General features: G+C 39.3%; 1 protein-coding gene across 1 annotated transcript in view; it reads right to left on the reverse strand.

Moving 5' to 3' along the window:
- Nucleotides 1–22251, reverse strand: part of LOC124594486 (NFX1-type zinc finger-containing protein 1-like) — a 356250-nt gene that overhangs the window by 73348 nt on the left and 260651 nt on the right. Inside the window, exon 31 of the mRNA XM_047132862.1 lies at nucleotides 12200–12474. Coding sequence (XP_046988818.1) covers nucleotides 12200–12474 — 275 coding nt within the window. The remainder of the gene's footprint in view (nucleotides 1–12199; nucleotides 12475–22251) is intronic.

The raw sequence follows: 22251 nt of genomic DNA on the forward strand, positions 1-22251 counted from the left end.
AAACAGTGTTATAAAGCACTGGAAAATTGCAGGAAAATTTGATAATACAAATGGAACTTTCTTGAACTAGACCTGCCCTGATGTGTTACAAACAAATTAAACTTTCAACTTTCCTCTTCAACATCAATGTGAAAAAATCAATTTGTACAAAACACACAGAAATCCTATGGTTTATCTATAAGATCTTCTATAAGGGACAATGGGTAGCAATGTTTTACTTTAATTTTGTTTAGTTCTCTGTAGTTTATACAGATATGACGCTCCCCAGTTTTCATTTTTTTCAACCAACATGTCTAGCACATTCAGATGAACTTGAATCAATTGTTCCTCAACCATGCCATACCTGGACTTGGTTATCAACTGATGATCTTCTGTGTCTGTTGTATACTGGTAGTTGTTCTTTCCCAACACTCTTTATTCTGACACTGGAGGTTTTCTGAATATAATGGTGTGTAATTAATCACTAAGTCTTCAATATGTTCCTTTATTTCATTGGTATTTCTGGTTTGTCTGCCATACAGGTATGCATGGGCTGTACTTCCCTTTCTGGCTTCCTAATTGTAATTCTGTACTTGTTCATTAAAACTTCATTTAGCTCTAAATTCATATATATCAATTTTCACAATCAGTCTCAAAAGCACCTATAAAATACCCTTGTGGAGAGAGGAAGCTTGTCCCAAATTTTGTAAAGATTACATCTATATCCTTCAGTCTTGGAGCATCCATAGCGTAACTGATATTATATACCTATATTATATACCTCTCTAATGCAACAAGTAAAATAATGTAAGAAATTTTTTTATAAATTATTGCAACCAGGAAACCTAATACTTGAGTTTGCATGAAAAAAGATACAAAAGTAACATTACGAGTAATAAGAATAATGTTATTTAAAAACAAAGAATACTGTGTAATTTTATGTAAGCTCTGTACTAGTTGTACATAAGCTATAACTTAGAAAAGTATTGTTTTTATTCGTGTTTTTATGTCTTCTCTAGATGACTTGTGTAAGTGTGGAGTCTCTTAAAGTGGAAAAATATATGTATAAAAAGGGACTTCGTATTATTCTTTTACAAGAATTAATCATCTACGAATGACCATGAGATGCTCACTTTTTCATGCACTTAACGCTGACTAGCTTTACCATGGCATATTAAAAAGAAGACTGAAATTATTATTACATCTTTAAGTGAGAAAATTAACTAATCTTTTCATGTAGTAAAAATTGGTAGAATTTTAAACCCTAAATAATCAAGATAGTGTGGGAGTTCTTTCACTAAAGTGCAAGAAAAAGTAGTTAATGTAATAATATTTGATTAGAGACTTCTATTCTCATACCCATGGCAACAAGAACATGCATGTTCCTTGATCTGGCTCATGATAGATTTAAATGTTATTTTTTAATTTTAGCTGTGGGTCAGTGATAACTAAATACTGGGGACCTTTCACAAGAAAGCAAGTAATAAGTTAACAAGAAGGACAAATAAATGTAGGTGCCCTTCATTTTTATGATGTTCCTTCAAAGTGGCACTATACTGCAATAAGAAAAGTATTATGCATTCACCAGGCCATTTCATAATAGTACTGAATAAATCCCAAGAACATAAGGTAACTTAATAAAGGTCTTGTCAGAGTAAATTAAGTTCACTGTCACAGTCAGTTAGGACCTTTACCTGTCATTTACATATTTGGACACCTTTAGATTTGTTGTTGTTGTTGTGGTCTTCAGTCCTGAGACTGGTTTGATGCAGCTCTCCATGTTACTCTGTCCTGTGCAAGCTTCTTCATCTCCCAGTACCTACTGCAACCTACATCCTTCTGAATCCGCTTAGTGTATTCATCTCTTGGTCTCCCTCTACGATTTTTACCCTCCATGCTGCCCTCCAAAGCTAAACTGGTGATCCCTTGATGCCTCAGAACACGTCCTACCAACTGATCCCTCCTTCTAGTCAAGTTGTGCCACAAACACCTCTTCTCCCCAATCCTATTCAATACCTCCCCATTAGTTATGTGATCTACCCATCTAATCTTCAGCATTCTTCTGTAGCACCACATTTTGAAAGCTTCTATTCTCTTTTTGTCCAAACTATTTATCGTCCATGTTTCACTTCCATACACGGCTACACTCCATACAAATACTTTTAGAAACGAGTTCCTGACGTTTAAATCTATACTCAATGTTAACAAATTTCTCTTCTTCAGGAACGCTTTCCTTGCCATTGCCAGTCTACATTTTATATCCTCTCTATTTCGACCATCATCAGTTATTTTGCTCCCCAAATAGCAAAATTCCTTTACTACTTTAAGTGTCTCATTTCCTAATCTAATTCCCTCAGCATCACCCAACTTAATTCGACTACATTCCATTATCCTCGTTTTGCTTTTGTTGATGTTCATCTTATATCCTCCTTTCAAGATGCTGTCCATTCCATTCAACTGCTCTTCCAAGTCCTTTGCTGTCTCTGACGTAATTACAATGTCATTGGCGAACCTCAAAGTTTTTATTTCTTTTCCATGGATTTTAATTTGTTTTGTTTCCTTCGCTGCTTGCTCAATATACAGATTGAATAACATCGGGGAGAGGCTACAACCATGTCTCACCCCCTTCTCAACCACTGCTTCCCTTTTGTGCCCCTCGACTCTTTATAACTGCCATCTGGTTTCTGTACAAATTGTAAATAGCCTTTCGCTCCCTGTATTTTACCCCTGCCACCTTCAGAATTTGAAAGAGAGTATTCCAGTCAAATTGTCATAAGCTTTCTCTAAGTCTACAAATGATAGAAACGTAGGTTTGCCTTTTCTGAATCTAGCTTCTAAGATAAGTCGTAGGGTCAGCATTGCCTCACGTGTTCCAATATTTCTACGGAATCCAAACTGACCTTCTCCAAGGTCGGCTTCTACAAGTTTTTCCATTCGTCTGTAAAGAATTCGCATTAGTATTTTGCAGCCGTAACTTATTAAACTGATAGTTCGGTAATTTTCATATCTGTCAACACCTGCTTTCTTTGGGATTGGAATTATTACATTCTTCTTGAAGTCTGAGGGTATTTTGCCTGTCTCATATATCTTGCTCACCAGATGGTAGAGTTTTGTCAGGACAGGCTCTCCCAAGGCTGTCAGTAGTTCTAATGGAATGTTGTCTACTCCTGGGCCTTGTTTCAACTCAGGTCTGTCAGTGCTCTGTCAAACTCTTCACGCAGTATCATATCTCCCATTTCATCTTCATCTACATCCTCTTCCATTTCCATAATATTGTCCTCAAGTACATCGCCCTTGTATAGACTCTCTATATACTCCTTCCACCTTTCTGCTTTCCCTTCTTTCCTTAGAACTGGGTTTCCATCTGAGCTCTTGATATCCATACAAGTGGTTTTCTTTTCTCCAAAGGTCTTTTTAATTTTCCTGTAGGCAGTATCTATCTTACCCCTAGTGAGATAAGCCTCCACATCCTTACATTTGTCCTCTAGCCATCCCTACTTAGCCATTTTGCACTTCTTGTCGATCTCATTTTTGAGACGTTTGTATACCTTTTTGCCTGCTTCATTTACTGCATTTTTATATTTTCTCCTTTCATCAATTAAATTCAATATTTCTTCTGTTACCCAAGGATTTCTATTAGCCCTCATCTTTTTACCTACTTGATCCTCTGCAGCCTTCACTACTTCATCCCTCAAAGCTACCCATTCTTCTTCTACTGTATTTCTTTCCCCCATTCCTGTAAGTTGTTGCCTTATGCTCTCCCTGAAACTCTGTACAACCTCTGGTTTAGTCAGTTTATCCACGTCCCATCTCCTTAAATTCCCATCTTTTTGCAGTTTCTTCAGTTTTAATCTACAATTCAAACGAATAGATTGTGGTCAGAGTCCACATCTGCCCCTGGAAATGTTTTACAATTTAAAACCTGGTTCCTAAATCTCTGTCTTACTATTATATAATCTATCTGAAACCTGTCAGTATCTCTAGGCTTCTTCCATGTATACAATCTCCTTTTATGATTCTTGAACCAAGTGTTCACTATGATTAACTTGCGCTCTGTGCAAAATTCTACCGGACGGCTTCCTCTTTCATTTCTTAACCCCAATCCATAATCACCTACTACATTTCCTTCTCTCCCTTTTCCCACTACCGAATTCCAATCACTCATGACTATTAAATTTTCGTCTCCCTTCACTATCTGAATAATTTCTTTTATTTCATAATACATTTCTTCAATTTCTTCATCATCTGAAGAGCTAGTTGGCATATAAACTTGTACTACTGTAGTATGTGTGGGCTTCATGTCTATCTTCGCCACAATAATGCGTTCACTACACTGTTTGTAGTAGCTTACCCGAACTCCTATTTTTTTTATTCATTATTAAACCTACTCCTGCATTACACCTATTTGATTATGTATCTATATCCCTGTATTTGCCTGACCGAAAGTCTTGTTCCTCCTTCCACCGAACTTCACTAATTCCCACTATATCTATCCATTTCCGTTTTTAAATTTTCTAACCTACCTGCCTGATTAAGAGATCTGACATCCCACACTCCGATCCGTAGAACGCCAGTTTTATTTCTCCGTAGAACGCCAGTTTTATTTCTCCTGATAACGATGTCCTCTTGAGTAGTCCCTGCCCGGAGATCCGAATGGGGGACTATTTTACCTCCGGAATATTTTACCCAAGAGGACACCATCATCATTTAACCATACAGTAAAGCTGCATGCCCTTGGGAAAAATTACGGCTGTAGTTTCCCCTTGCTTTCAGCAGTTTTACAATTGTTAATAGTACTCTTACCAGATTATCAATTTATTGTCAACTTTTGATTATTATTCTCCTTCATGCACTGAGACGAGATAAGGCCAAACTTGTTGCAATTCAAGTGGCTTTTCTGTGCTCTTGTGGCTGCAATTACTTGACTTGTGGCCATAGGCACCATAGTTGAAACACTTTCTGTTTGGATCAATATGTGTGGTTTTAGTGCTTCTGTTACATGAGTCTTTAGTACCTTTGTCATTGGAGTTTCTGAAATTTTAAATCCTGTAATTTTAACTATTTCTTTTTGGCATCTCCTTCGTAATGCCTCATGTTTTCCTTCAAGTCTTTCACATTCCCAGCACTATAAAGCAGAAGTTTTGGGCCTGTTACTTTTTATCCTGTCTCTCAAGTACTGAAATAAAGGGTGAATACCAACAACAGCACAGCTGGTAACATCAATAAGAGAAAATATTCTTAAAGAGAGACTTCTTACTTCTTCTTTTGTCTAGACAGCAGTTTGTGGACCTCTGCTGCACTTGTGTTTATGCTGAATTCTTCTTGCAAAGCTTTCTTCTGTGCAGCCCTAATATAAGACCTTTCATGCACTGAATAAAAAGCTTAGCAAAACCTTTCTACATTAATTAATTTTTATTTTAAAAATTCGATTTTCTTTCATCACAAGCTCCAGTATTTATGTGGACATCCTTCACTGCCACTAAGTGACTGAAGAGAACCCTAACGTCATGAAACCAGAGAGGAAAACTACATTGATTCTGCGAATGTGATGAGAACTGTGCTTCCCTTTAAATAACTTGTTCCTGCATTGTAGCAATATTATGAGAAGGAAAGTTACTACTCACCATATAGCGGAGATGCTGAGTCGCAGATAGGTACAACAAAAAGACTTTCACACTTAAAACTTCCGGCCAATGGCCTTCATCAATAATACACACACACACACACACACACACACACACACACACACACACACACACACACACACACACATTCATGTAAATACAACTCACACACGACTGCAACCTCAGGCAACTGAAACCACACTGCAAGCAGCAGCACCAGTGCATGATGGGAGTGGTGACTGGGTGGGGATAAGGAGGAGGCTGCGGCAGGGAGGGGGAGGGATAGTACGGTGGGGATGGCGCACAGTGAAGTGCTGCAGATTAGGCAGGGGACAGGGGAGAGGAAGGGGAGGAGAGGTGGGGGAAGGAGCGGAAAAGGAGAGAAATAAATTAAAAAATAAAAAGAAAAGGACTGGGTGTGGTAGTTAATGAGGGGTGGCTTGGGGGCAGTGGGGGTGGATCAAGATTGGATGGAGGAGTGAACTGAGTTAAGCTTGGTCTTGTCTTGGTCTTAGGTTGAGTCTGATTGATAGGGTTGGTAGCGAAAAAGTGTTTCCACTGTAGCAACTAGGAGAAGGAGAGAAGGTCTTTTAACAAGTCCTGTATGATTGAATTTGGGAGTGGGCAAAAGGCGAGGCCTTTGGAAAGGGCTGACATTTCTGTGAGGCAAGGCTTCTGGAGGAAAGGTTCATGACTGTGTTGCAGGTCTGTTTACGTTCTGGATTCTATGTGGTGGTGGGAGTGAGTTTTGGAGGGTGGGGTAAGTGTAGTAGGTCTGTGAAACAGGGTTTGTCAGCTATGAGGGGGTGCTGGGGAGGATTGGAGGTTGTTGTAGAGGTGGCGACCAATGGTACTCCAAGGCGGGAGAAGGAAGTGAGCAGGATGGAAAGCTTTTTGAAGTGGTGGAATTCATGTTGCTCAAGATCCTGCAGGGCAAGAGTTTCAATTTGTGTTATGGGTTTGAGGAATTTGGGATGAACATGCTGCCAAACATGATATCCTTGATTTCAAGGGCTGCTTCACAGCTTGTGCCGTATGGATCCTTCCCACCAACACGTGCTTTTCTGAATTGCACAGGTGGGAACTTTCCCTGCAATAAATCCTACAATCCCATAACCCTCCTGGCCTTAACCTTCGTTAGTCGTTGTCCTCACCCATCCAGCCCCTTCCCTGCTCCCATTCCAGCACTATACAGCTGTCATTCCACCACCAAACACAGTCTTTTTATTTTTTAATTTATTTCTCTCCTTTTCTGCTATTTCCCTCCGCCCCCCCCCCCCCTCCCCACCACTCCCCTGCCCTCTGCCTAACCTGCAGCAATTCACTGCCATCCCCACCACACTATCCCTCTCCATCCCCACCCCAGCCTCCACCTTACTCCCTTCCAGATGCCACTCCCATCAAGCACTGGTGCTGCTGCTCCCAGTGAGGTTTCAGTTGCCTGAGACTGCAGTCGCGTGTGTGAGGTGCATGTGCTGGTGTGTGTGTGTTTATTGTTGACAAAGGCATTGGCTGAAAGATTTAAGTGTGAAAGTCTTTTTGTTGTGCCCATCTACAACTCAGCATCTCCGCTATATGGTGAATAGCAACTGTCCTCAGATAATATTGTTACATTCCATCCTGGATTTTCCATTGTTCCGGAATTGGATTTTTTTGTCTTTTCCAACAAACTCAATCTTTATCAGTACTCATTTGGACTGGATCATCATCTTCATCATGAACATGATCACTCTCTTTACATTCTACGGTGTCTTTAGTTCTCAATAAGTTTTTCTGTGTTCTACAATTAATAACAAAATTCAGATGCCATTTCATTTTTCGTCCTACTACCTTTACAATACAAAATACATTGCAAATTTCTGTGAACTTAATTTCTGTAAATGACTCTTCAATGAATGATTTCTTAGCTTAAAGTTCCCCAGCTTTTAATTACAACTAAAACCAGAATATTCTCTTTAGCATTCTGTCATCTGTAAATGTTTTGAAAATTAAATTATCTAAAGATTTAAGGGCTTTTAGTAGTACAGAGGCTATATTTCTATTAACTTTTCAATTTCCTCTGATACTTCCATCTGCAGATACATTTTATTGTTTCACTTTTCGGTATGTTTCAAAAACCCCAAATGAATATGTTATAATGACCAAAATTACTGCATAGGTAAACCTGTGATTGCGAGTTCCAACTCAGTGTTCCAAGTTTAATTTGTTTAGTCTAATTTGTTTCATCATTATGAGTTGGGAGAAGTCAGCAAGTTTCATGCTGATATGGTGCACTACCAACTGCTGTGGAACGAACATTGTAAGAAAACTGTAAATTGTTTTGTTTGCTGTCAGCACTGGGCATGCATAAATGCTGACACATTTTAGGAGAACTTCATCACAATTTGCAATGAGAAAGTGAATGTTATATCAAAATCTGTGTTTCATCATCATGGAGATTTTGCCACGAATATCTTCCAACATGATATTATATCAAGAAAATAATACATAGTGCAATGACTTTATGCCTAATGAGTTGTATATGTGGGGAAAAAAGGATATTACTTTCATGCCAAATGGGAATTTTTTGTAACAGAAAAAGTGGCACATGCATTTGTTTATTGCATCAAGCTACTATTGCATTTGTGAAATATCTGTGCACCCAAGTGTCAAACCGAGTTTCAATCATACAATGAACTGAGAAAAGAAAAAAAATTAAGGAACTTAGTATCCGTTAAGTTTTCAGCAAAATCTGTTCACAAAACCAGCTGACAAATGTGTTGTTGCCACTCTTGCTTCTTACTGTGTCTTGAATGTATTGCCAAAAGGAGGAAATACTTTAATGAGGGTGAATTCGGAGATAAAAATTTCAAGGTGCTGCTGAAGAGTTGTTTCAGAATGTCAAAAACAAGTCTGAAATCATGGATGCCAATGAATCCCTTCAACTTTCATCAAGGACAATCACAAGAAGAGTTGAAAACAATGTCCAATGATGTTTTTTCTTTATTGAAAATTTACTTGGATGAGTGTTGTTATTTTGCAATGTAATTAGATAAGTCCTATGATGCAACAGGCACTGCTCAGTTGCCAGCTTTTGTAAGGATGATTTTTTATAATTTTATTGTCAAGGAAGAACCTTTGAAAGTAAATTCTTTGGAAAGCCATACAAGAGGAGAAGATACTTTTTTTTACTGTGAAGCAGCTCATCTTATCTGAGAAAATAACTATCTACAAGTTTGTTTGCCAAAGAGATGAAAGTTTCAGCAGTTTATAACATACCACTATATTTTACACCAACAGTCTCTGTGGGTAAAGTTTCTTCTCCACAATCTTTTACTGGCTATCAAACTGTTTTTGCAAGGACTAGAAGAGAATAGTCTGTTAGCTTATACTGCAGATCCTTTCCAGCTTATAAATTTTGCGTCTTATCTGAAAACCTTAATGGTTAAATTTGAAATTTCAAGCTAATGCAAATGTATTGCTGATATGATATTTGAAGCAAATTCTTTGAGAAATACCCTATATTAGTTAATGTTGCACTTACAATAAAGGCTTTCTTTACTTCTAGTTACCTTTGTGAATCATTAGTTTCATAGATGAATTTATTAAAAATAAGTGCAGAACAAAGCTGACAGGTGAATGCCTGAATTCCTGTAATTGACTGTGTAACAAGTTATATACCAAATACCAAGGACAATGTTAACAGAACATCTATGAGGTTTCACATTAGCGCTGCCTTAAATGATGTAAGATAGTTCTTATGCTACGAACATAAGAATATATTTGTAAAATATTGTGAAATAAAATTCTCATGTTTAATACAAATAGTGAAGATATGAAACGTTTATGGTTAAATGGTTGTTTAACAGTATCATAAAATTACAAATGTAGCAATTATTGTACTTTTATAAGAAATTGAGCACTTTGATACATTGATATGGAATAGTAGATTGCAATGCCTTTGTGGCTACCTACCCTTGGACTAAATTGTACTGTTATATTGGATGAAATAAATTTGTAAAGCATTATAAATCACTTAAAGTAATACAAAATATTTAAAAGCATCAAATTTAGTACATAATACAACTTTGGTAGTTCTTGTAATACAATCAGAATAAAGTTATAGGGAAACCCAGTGTGTTAGTAAGACAGTAATTTTACTTACTGGACAATCCTGATAACAGTACAGGCTACTATTAAGGAATCAAGCATTAGAGGCCACCTGATTTCAAACATACAGTCATAAAATTCTCCTCAAAGCTGTAGAAAGTCAACATTTACTTTGTGTCTATTTTTACTCAACATAGTAATCAGTTTCATGAGACTTTAATGGGTTATGATTGCAGTACCTATATTCCAGCCAAATGCGCTAACTTTTAAGCAAACACACAAATCCTACAACATGCTAGTTTCTGGTTTTCATTTTACGTCCTTTATTTTGAGCTAATCTTAATTTGAGCCCATTTTGTGTTATAGACAAAATCTTTTCTTTTCTATCCCTATTAACAAAGATGTAAGGCACTTTTCAATGGTTATTATTTGCTATATCAGGAATTAAACTTACTGGTCTCTTGGAGGGGACTGAATATGCACTATAATGTCATGTATATCATATTACCTACAATGACAATCATACAAGGGATATCCATAATAAGCTGGATACTTGGTGATTTGCCCCCCCCCCCCCTCCCTCCCTCCCCGGCACCTGCCCACCTCGTCCCTAGAAGAAGACAGGGACTGTTGCCCTTCTTGAATTTCTACTGGTAGACCCATATGTCTCAGAGTGTATTTAAAAAACATACAAGCCACTTTGACTATATTGTCTTTTTAACAGTATTAATGTTCACTCAAGACTTATAAACGCAAAGTAGAAAAAAAGAATATGAAATTCATAGTACCATATTTAATACACTATAAGATGCCCTTTTTTCTTTGAAAAATTGCCTCCAAAATCCAGATTCATCTCATGCTTGAAATTAATATAAGAATGTACAGTGTTTGATTTAAAATTCCCACCAGTTTTAAAAATGGCCATATATTCAATGCTGCGGAAACCTATCTCTATCTGGCAACACTGGTTCAACTGGAGCAGCAGTGCACCGATGCAACGAAAATGAGTTGCGAGGATTCACAAGCTTGCTGATGATGTCTCCCTTCTGCCCAACTGTCACAAGCCTATGATGCATCATTGCATTCGACAGTGCCAGTGAACTTGAATTGAAAGTTAGCTATGTTATTTGTAACAGTGCAATATTTCTGTTAGTAGCTAGCTTCCTAACAGAAAAAAATAAAAGGTGTTCATATGATGCGGGCTATAAATTGAAACTAATAGCATATACAGAAGAACATGGAAACAGAGAACAGAGCACAGAGCAGCATTTCGGCCCCTTGGAAAAAAATGAGGAAGAATAATTGAGCAAATAGAAGATTGAATACAAAATGCCCAAAACAGAAGATGATGTATTGAAATGGATTCAAGGACACCATCAAAATTGCACTGCAATTAATACAAAAAGATTCAAACACACACTCATAAGCTACACTACAGTGTAACTTGACAGACTTTTAAGGATGGAGTTGGTTGGTACACAAGGTTTATGAAGTGCCATGACTTAGCATATGAACCAAAACCCAAATATCTCAGAAAGTGCCACAAGGGTATGACGAGAAAATATTATCTTTCCATTGCTTTATTATTCAACACTGAAAGAAAACCAGTATGGAGCTAAGCCAAATAGCAAATGTGAAGGGAAGCCCTGACATTTGATGTGACGATTAACAAAACTGTTGTCATGAAACCTGCTAAAACTGTAACTAGAAAAATGGTGAACATGAAAAAATGCACTACACTTTTGTCCTTTCATGTTGTGCCAAGCATACTAAACTTATTGGATTGATCATTTACAAGTGCAAAACAATGCCAAACCCTTCTGAAATACCGCCAGATGTTGTTGTTCACATACACGACATGGGTTGGATGTGTGAGGCTGGTATGAAATTATGGATTAAGGAGGTTGGGAGAGAAGGAAAGGTACTTTACTGAAGAAGAGTTCTCTTCTTGTGGTAGATCAGCTTAGTAGTCATTCAAAAAATCCTGTGAAAGAAGAACTGGGCCAGGGAAATACAGAGCTTACCGTTATTCTGGGGGGGGGACTTACTTCACAATTGCAACCTCTTGGAGTCTCGATAAATAAACCATTTAAAGTGAATATGAGAGAGGAATGGAACAGCTGGATGATGAATGAAACCAAACATGAATGGAGCTCCCCTGCAATCAAACAAATATGTCAGTGGATAAAACGGCCATGGTCTAGAGTGAGAGAAGACATTACTGTTAAATCTTTCAAGAAGTGCAACATAAGTAATGCCCTCGATGGCAGTGAAGACCGTCTTACATATGAAGAGGACAACAAAGAGGAACAAGAAGAAAATTCAGATGATGATTTTCAGGGATTTTAAAGATCAGTTCAGTTTTATAAGCTAAGAATTTTTTTAGTCTGGCTTTGCAATCTAAAAATAAAAATGGTAAAAAAGTTACTTAAAAAAATTGGGAAGTGTATATAAGAAGCTCAATACACATAAAAATAAACCACTGCAATCAATATTTCAGTACTTACGTCTTACTATGTGTGGAACAACTATTCCTTTCAATGTAGTATTCAGTTGTTCCCTCTTTGCATCATTATCTTTCAGATTACCAAAGACTTTTTTCTTTATATTTTGGATGTCAATATATGAAATTTTCAAATAATTTAAGAATCGCAAGGTTCTCTTTATTGATGTTTTACAAAGCGGGCAGCTTTTGAGACCTATTTCAACGTTTTGCTGTTTCAACCACTCATCCAATGCCTTAGACTCGATAGTATGTTTGCAATCCTCCAGATACACAAATCTGAAATCACAAAATATTACTGGTGCTTTTTAAAAAAGATTTTCAAAAAGAATTTAGTAAAAAAAATCTCAACTAATATAGTGACATGAATGATAGCTTCTAACAATGTAGCCTGTATCTAATCTACAATGTTAAACTAGTGTTAAAGCACTCTTGCAAAAATTCTATTATGTTTTAATACTATGGATATTTGTCATTCACGGCCAACTTGGGATAACTACAATGGCACTTTTCTAATTATCAGAAACTATTTCTTTGGGATGGGAAACACAGAGGTATTAAAATTTACATGGCAGTACCCACATCAGTCATCACTGCAAATCTTTTAGGGATTTGGTCTAGACATAAAACTTGTAAATGTCATTGGAATGATCATTAAGAATACCAGATCAAAAGTTAGATTTTGAGGTGATATGTCTGAACAATTCAAAATCTGAACCAGCCTCTGACAGGAGATGGACAGGCCGTAGCTGCACTTTGGAGAAAGTAATGTGAAACTTGAGTAGTAAGAAATGCCAACCAAATACCAAGATTGGAAGAAATACCAAACTTAATTGTATAGGATTTGGAGATAACCCTGCACTACTGACAAATAATGTGGAGGAGGCTAAACTTCACATTGTAATACTTGAAACAATAACACATAAATGATGCCAGCCTTCAAAGTTGAAACATCATCTGCTCAACTGAACATTAACAAAGAAATTAAGACTCTTAACACGTTGAAATACTTTGGTGAAATCAAAACCTGGAGCTTGAACAAGAGGGGCTCAACAGAGAGTTGAACAACTAAATTGTAAAAGCACAAAAAAGCATCTGGCCAACCTACAAGAAAAAATCTCTGTCACTGAACACCATATTCAAAAATGACTACTCCATTATAAAGCCTGAAGCAATGTATGCAAGCGAAACACTATTCAAGTTAAACACTAAATCAACAGCAAATAAACTACAGATGGGAGACAAGAATCATCAGAAATGCCATCCACAAAAAAACACCAAATAGATGGGCGATGAAGATTGCTACATAACAAAGTGATGTATCGGGAAAGTGAGACAGTAACAGATACCATGCAAAAAGGAAAGGATACCACTTTCTTCCATACATAAAGATTACCAGAAACCAGGCTAGCAAAACAACTATTCAACTTCTTGTGAAAAAATGAAATTACAAATAATTGGTTCAAAGAGGAAAAAAGATGGTTTAGAAGAGTTGAATATAACAATGCAACCAACTGTAAACTGGGAAGGCAAGATGATTATAAAGTAAGGACAGAGAATGATGAGGTTTAGGGAGCAGAGATGAAGCAGAAAAGCCAAATCTCTAATATTAATATTTAAGTGTATATGGACTTATTCAAGTGCTCCAACATGGTTGTAAACTACATATAAAATGAATCTTCAGCTGCAAATTTACTGTAACATTTTCTACTGTTTAGTTAGTCAAGTAAAAAGAATGTTTTTGATAGGGAAATAGATTCTCATGTACACAATAGGCTGCCTGTGTGTCATAAAACAAAGGAATACAACAGAGTGCTAGCCCGTGGCTCTGACATGTGCATCAAGTCATTTTCCCCCAAGGATTATTGTCTGTGCCACCAACTGAGTGAACTTTCTAGGCACATGTCCCTTCACCTCATTACAGTTAGAAAAATATTTCCCACAGTTGTGACTAGTGCTTCCTTATGGTGGTTTCCAAAAACAAAATGCCATGTACAACAAACAGTGCTAATTTGCATTTTTTCATTCAGTTTGGTTCCTGGTTTCCTAAAAATGAATAAATGCACTGAGATGGCACCTGATATATTTTGTCCACCACTTTCACTGCATTCATTTGGTAGTGTGAGTGTGTGTGTATGTGTGTGTGTGTGTGTGTGTGTGTGTGTGTGTATGGGGGGGGGGGGGGGGGGGGGAGGCTGTTTTTCAATGGTCATCAATCATCTTCATTTCCACAGTTTCCTACATCTACATCTACATTTATACTCCGCAAGCCACCCAACAGTGTGTGGCGGAGGGCACTTTACGTGCCACTGTCATTACCTCCCTTTTCGGTTCCAGTTGCGTATGGTTCGCGGGGAAGAACAACTGTCTGAAAGCCTCCGTGCGCGCTCGAATCTCTCTAATTTTACATTCGTGATCACCTCAGGAGGTATAAGTAGGGGGAAGCAATATATTCGATACCTCATCCAGAAACGCACCCTCTCGAAACTGGCGAGCAAGCTACACCGCGACGCAGAGCGCCTCTCTTGCAGAGTCTGCCACTTGAGTTTGCTAAGCATCTCTGTAACGCTATCACGGTTACCAAATAACCCTGTGAAGAAACGTGCCGCTCTTCTTTGGATCTTCTCTATCTCCTCCGTCAACCCGATCTGGTACGGATCCCACACTGATGAGCAATACTCAAGTACAGGTCGAATGAGTGTTTTGTAAGCCACCTCCTTTGTTGATGGACTACATTTTCTAAACTCTCCCAATGAATCTCAACCTGGTAACCGCCTTACCAACAATTAATTTTATATGATCATTCCACTTCAAATCGTTCCACACACATAGTCCCAGATATTTTACAGAAGTAACTGCTACCAGTGTTTGTTCCGCTATCATATAATCTATCTGTCCAATCATCACCTTAACAGCCCTTTGCATTAATTTAATCGCAAACTTCTCACACCCGTCTCCTAGGTGGTCTTCCATGTTTCCTTCACTCAGCTCATGTCCATTCTGTCGTGGTGCATCCGCTTATGCCACCACCATAGCTGCAGAGTTCATATTTTGCACCTCCAGTGAGAGACCACAATGTGTGTGCCTGTTTTGCTTGGTGCCAGCAGTGGCAACAGCTGGGTGGACCCAGCAGCCTGCTGCCAGTGTGGTCCAACTCTCTCTTGCATCATCCGCGTGCTTTGAAGGTTCAACTTGGTGATTACGGCTGTTCTGTAATTTTGCTGTAATGAACTGGCCACTTACTGGACTTGGGCTGGACTGTTATTTCTGTGTTTAACGTCCACATGCATGTGTAACTCTGATACTAAGTAACAGTAGCTGTATTTTCCAGTGTACTTATTTGTTGTAATAGAAACTGTACATACTATAGTTTTTGGCCATGGAGTTTTTCTTCATATCTGCAAGTACAATGAATGCAATGTTGGTTCATTTGTTACAACAGCAGCAGATTGAACAGCAACGAGAGCAGTTTAGGGTTGCTTCACAAGTTGGTTATGAGATTGCAGGTTATCTTAGTTGAGGAGGTCCTGGCTATTGCTTAGGCATTTGAAGTGTCACAGGCTATGACTGAACAGCTTGAAGACATACTGGATGTAGTGGAATTGTGTTCAGTACCACAACAATGGTGTAGTTCACAGACTACCACGTCATTTTCTTCAGATCCACACCATTCGCAATTGGCCTGACTATGGCTCTTCCCAGTATCATTTCTGAACACATGCCCATAGTCAAAGTCTTCCCAGTGTGAGGCCTGCCATAAACATGCATATTTGGCAGCCATCTGTCATGGCTGCTCGCTTGAACAGTTTTCAGATGTGTAGTTCCTGGAAGTTCACAGTGTCACACCCGTGCATAGCCAAGAGTTCAGTGTTCCCAGTAAGATTAATCCTACTTTGCTCATTCAGCAACAGCCATTCCATTTCCAGGTCAATACCACGGCCTCTGGTGTTTGGTTGTTGTGATTAGCGAATTCCTGCTCAAAGCCAGTTCCTGATTGATAATGAGTGTCAGCATATTACATGGGTGGTCATGTTTTTGGCTGTCAACAGGGAGATGTCTGAAAACTGTTTGGTCAGTTTCTGGGTTTTCAATTGAGGATGTTGTGCATCTCGTTTCCAACTTCATACTGTTACAAGGGTTGGACAACCTATGTCACAAGTCTGGCTCTCTGTTTTTGCTGGGATTGGGTGCTGCAATAAAACTATGGGGCCCATACCACCCTTACACCAAATGTCAGTCCCAAATTTAGTTGTGATATGCCTATTCCATTTGCTCTGCAGCTGTCAAGGAAATACGGAACAGACTACAAGACCTGGGCCTCACTGAATCCATTACTCCTAGCCAGCGGGCTATGCTGCCGGTTGTTATTCAAAAGCCTCAAGGGGGCCTTTGTGCAGGAATTTTAAGTCCACCATTAATAACCAATCAGTAGTAGATTGCTATCCTATTTCCCACCCTGAAGAAATACTCGCTAAACTGGTGGATACGCAGTTTTTTTGTACAATTGAATTGGCGGAGGCATACCTGTAGATTCAGCTGGATTCCACCTCTTCGCATATTATGGTTAACACTCCCTTCAGTTTGTATCATTATATAAGCCCACCATTCATCATTGCGAGTGCTCCCACTGTTTTCCAGAGACTTTTTAGAAAAGTTTACACAAGACGTTCCACTTTGTGCAAACTATCTTGATGACATTATCCAATTGTTTTTGTGCGAAGTCAGTTATTATTCATAATTTCTCCCTAATACAGCAGATATCAGTCATTCATTGAACAAGTTGCATAAAAAAGGTGTTCTTTTTGTTCAGTCAGCGATTGTGAGAGAGTATTACTAAAGACATTGCCATGCCTCGGCACCTTTACACTGGGTAAACCACTTGTCCTTACCACAGATACTCCCCAATATGGAGCTGTGGTGGTTTTGGCTCACAGAAGCACTGACAGCTCAGAACAGCCTATCGCATATGCTTCCAAATTGCTGACAGCCACTCAACGCAATCATACTCTGATATAAAAGGAAACTTTAGCCATCATGTATGCAGTCTGTCAGTTCAATGTTTTCCTGTGTGGCAACATATTCCATCTCATCACTGACAATATGCTACTTGTGGCACTACATAAAAAGTAAAATCGTACAGCATGAGTGGCTAGGAGGCCCCGAAGGGCAAGTTCAGCTTTCTAATTGGAAAACTTATTCCTATCCTTCATGCCAGCAGACACCTTTCCATCATGATGTATGGGAAGCATATCTGTGCAGGTGACTGTAGTGTGTGTGTGTGTGTGTGTGTGTGTGTGTGTGTGTGCGCGTGGAGTGGAGTGTCATGTTCTCTTTGGAGATGATGATAGAAGGGAGAGGGTGAAACTCAATGATGACAGTTAGCCTGCCCGTGCTGAACAGCACCAAGGGGCCACTGAGCTTAATGTTCCCCTCTGATGGATGGATCACCATCAACAGTGTCACATGCCCTCGTGACACACAGTGAGAGGTTTGGAATTTAATCAAAGACATTGGTGCAAAGACAAGTGATGGGGGACTTTAAGCCACCAACCCTCCTGTCTCCTCTGCCTTAAAGGCAAAAGGAAAATTGTCAACAGCACATGGCTAACCTGGACAGTCACCCATCCAAGTACTAGCCATGCTCGACAATGCTTAATTTTAGTGATATGACGGGGGCCAGTGTTTCATATTTGGCACATGTGGCACTATTTTGTCCACTGTTTGTGGCTACCTGACAGGACCATGCAATGACTGCAATGTTTGGCTTTGTTTTTGAGTACGTATCACTATGAAATTCCTCACAGATCCACAACACAGCATGTTAGTGTGGATGCATTGTTGCACCAGCCTATGAGATCCCATCCTGCCTTTGAGATATCTGAAGTTGTCCATTTTCAGATTGAGGCTCAATTGCAGCATGTGGTGGACAGACTTCCAGTGATGGCCTATTGTGTAGCACAAGACACCTGGCAAGACTCTATGGCCTGACAGGTGGTTGATTTTGAGTGCAATGGTTGACCAAAGTGCTTGAACACCAAGGAGCCTGTTCCATTCTCCATGTATTTCTCCTCTGCCATTGGCTGTCAGTAGTTGTTGGCACTCTCCTCCTTATCACCAACACAGGTGTCCCCCAGATTATCATCCAGTCCTGTGGGCTTGTATCTTTACTCTTTTACACCAAGGCCATTAGGGGATGACCTGCCATCACACGGCATTTTGTTTACTGATCTAGCATCCATTAAGACGATCATCTGTGAATGAAAACAGTGCACAGAACAGTAAGTGCCACCACCATGAACTTCCACTCCACAGTCCATACTGAGTCAGCCTTGGAACCATGTTCACAATGATATTGTGAGCCCCTTGCATCATTCTATAAAGTTGGTGGTGGTTGACACATACTACAATACCCATATGTGCTGTGCATACCCTCTACCAACACAGAAGATACCGTATGGAGTCTCAGGTCTTTGTGATTGAGAGTTGTCTTTTAGATTAGATTAGATTTGATTTACTTTCATTCCAATTGATCCGTAGTGAGGAGGTCCTCCAGGATGTGGACCATGTCAGAAAAACAACAATACACGACAAATATTTACAACTAAAACAAGTAAGCTAATGTACCATTCCACAGGTCCCAAGTGGAATGATCGTCATTTTTAATGAACACTAAGAGTCATTTTACAAATACTAATGCACTGAATTTAAAATAAAAAAGTTTTTTATTTATTTATAAGGTAATAAACATGTAATACAACTACTGTGATACTTATTTACAATGAACACATTACTGCACTGAAATGGTGCAGAAGTTAGATTATACTTACACACACACACAAATTTTGAATGAACACATTACTGCACTGAAATTGTGCAGAAGTTATGTTGTACTTATATACAAATCAGTTGGTTTTACTAAGAAACTCATCAATGGAGTAGAAGGAGTTGGCCACCAATAAATCCTTTAGGCTTCTCTTAAACTGAATTTCACTGGTTGTTAAGCTTTTTATGGCTGCTGGCAAGTTATTGAAAATATGTGTTCCTGAATAATGCACACCTTTTTGTACAAGACTAAGTGACTTTAAATCCTTGTGAAGATTATTCTTATTTCTAGTATTGATTCCATGAATTGAGCTGTTGGTTTGAAAAAGTGATATATTTTTAATGACAAATTTCATTAAGGAATAAATATATTGGGAAGCAGTAGTTAGTATCCCTAGTTCCCTAAACAGGCTTCTGCAGGATGTTCTTGAGTTCACACCACATATAACTCTTACTGCACGTTTTTGTGCCCGGAAAACTTTAGCTTGGCTTGATGAATTACCCCAAAAAATAATCCCATATGACATTATGGAATGAAAGTAAGCATAGTATGCCAGCTTTTTCATTTTTATATCGCCTATGTCTGACAAAATTCGCATTGCAAACAGAGATTTGTTAAGACGCTTCAGCAGTTCTGTGGTGTGCTCCTCCCAGTTGAATTTATTATCAAGCTGTAATCTCAAGAATTTAACACTGTCCACTTCTTCTATCTTCTTGTCATCATATGTTAGACATATACTCTTGGGACACCCCTTACAAGTTCTGAACTGCATGTAGTGTGTTTTTTCAAAGTTTAGCAACAAAGAATTGGCTAGGAACCAGTGATTAATGTCCACAAATATTTTATTGGCTGATCTTTCTAAGACTACACTTGATTTGCTATTTATTGCAATGTTTGTATCATCGGCAAACAAAACAAACTTGGCATCTGGTAATGCCTGGACGATCATCCCCTGTAGTGGCCTGCAGTTCACATCCCCAGTGTTCTGAGACTTCCAGCCTCAAAATGTATTGCCCACCTCACATCTGCGCTGTATCACCCATGGTTGAGTGGCAAGGTAGTGTATACGGTGTACATTTCTAAGACACAGTTACAAATGTGCTTGTCAGACTATGCATTGCTTTTGTTTTTTAACACCTGCAGGAACACACCATTGCACGGCTGAAGCCTGGCAGAGTCCCCCCATGGCTGACAGCCCCAGATTCTGTTGCACCTATCTAGCCCTACACCACAGCCCGAAATAAGCTTGCAACTTTGTGATATGCCCCAGTCAACACTGTCTGAGTGCATACTTTCAGTTGGCAGTCTGGATGGGCACCAGCGATCGTTTGAATGATTTACAACTTTCGAATGTTTACTGTAAACACCACAGACCAGACCCATCAGGACCAGCTGCATCCTTGATGAGTTATCAACCAGTTGCGACTGGTACCACAGCAGGTGCTGGTGAGGAGGAGTTTGTATGCTAGTGTCACCCCACACCCAGGGCCAGATACCACAGGGGCACATCCAATACATGTGCTGTTGGGCACTGGCAAAATTGACATGTGCCTGCCAGTCACGTCAAGCCCTCAGTTGATGTCTGACAGCAATTGTCTGGATGTCATCATCCCACAGGATCACGCTGTGGCCCTTCCCCAATTACCGCCGTCCCGCCCTCGCCACTGACAGTACAGTTCTAGGCCAACAACATGTGTGGGGTCTTTTATACGCCTGGTTCCCTATATACTGCAGGCCACTTCTGGCCATATGCTGTGCCAGGCTGGAGAAAGTTGATGTGAGTCCCCACAGTGGCTATGCCTCTTTGGATGCTTACAATCCAATGTCCAATGGAGGTGAACATTGTCAATATGCAGCTGCTGCTGCTGTCCCAATGTCTCCTGTGTGGACCTAGTGGTCTCTTCAGCTGTGCCAGTCTGTATGCAGCATTAGTCCTGCCTGTTTGGTCTCCTGTCTTTTCCCACTGACACCTGCAGCACAGATCACAGAAGGGGAGGAGAGAGATGGTGGTACATCCACTTATATCGCCACCACAGCTGCAGAGTTTGTATTTGGCACTGCTGGCAAGAGATGAAAATGGGAGTGCCTTCTTCAATTGCTGCCAGCACCGCTGCATGTTGAGTAGATGCAGCTGCACACCAGCAGTGTGGCCCTGCTCTCTCATGTTGTTCATGTTCCATAAAGGTTCAACTTGCCGATTAGGACTACTGCATGATTTTACTACAATGAATTTTACTGGTTACCCAATTGGGCACGGATTGTTCTTCCTCTGTTTAATGTCCTGTTAAGTCACTGTGATTGTATTACCCTGTGCACTTGGCTGTTGTAATAAGAACTGCAGATACCACACATTCATAGATAATTTTTGGCCATCGGTTATCACCCACTCCTCACTTCACCCATCACTCACTTCTGACATTTTGCACTATGGAAATGCAACAACTTCTTTGAAAGTCTTCTGATGCACCTTTACCCACTACCATGTTTGTCATCTTTTTTGAGTGTTATTCATGTCGTTTCCTGAACATGTAAATGGAGTTGTCTTTGTCTCCTGCCATCACAACCTGGTCTTCGCTGAAGAGGCGAGTATGCAATATTTCTTGTCCTACACAGATTTCCATTCCACCACATTTCTTCTTCCAATTTTGTAAAACTTCTTGAAGTCAATACTAATGACCACCCTTGCCTTAGACCCACATTTATGGAGAATTCTAGGGATATTTTGTTACCTACCTTAACCATACAGTTGCAACTCTCACACAAGCTCTTATTGACTGAATATACTACCGACACCAAAATTCTGCATTGCTACCCAAAATTCACTTAGTGCCCCTGTATCATATGCCTTCTGCTGATCGATAAATTTTAAGTGAACCATCATTACCCTTTCTAGCCTCATTTTGATGGGGTGTTTAATGAGTGAATATGCCATCTGTACATCAGTGTCCCACTCTAAACCCATTTTGCTTCTGCAATTCTGTTATTTGTGCTTCTATTAATAATGCTAATTCCTCTATAATTTGCAAAATCACATTGGTTTTCTTTTTTAAATATGGATGAAGCAATCGCCTTTTTCCATTCATTTGGCAGTTTCTCAACTTTTAAACATCTACTAAATATTACTGAAACTGCTGAGGAGACTACCTTTAAGGTCTACCACAGGTTCATTTCCAAGATTGTAGCTTTCCTACCTTTCATTTGTTGAGAGAGCTTTACTTACATCTGCTGAGTCT

Source organism: Schistocerca americana, chromosome 2, assembly GCF_021461395.2.
Source record: "Schistocerca americana isolate TAMUIC-IGC-003095 chromosome 2, iqSchAmer2.1, whole genome shotgun sequence".
In the NCBI taxonomy this organism is placed as follows: Eukaryota; Metazoa; Arthropoda; class Insecta; order Orthoptera; family Acrididae; genus Schistocerca; species Schistocerca americana.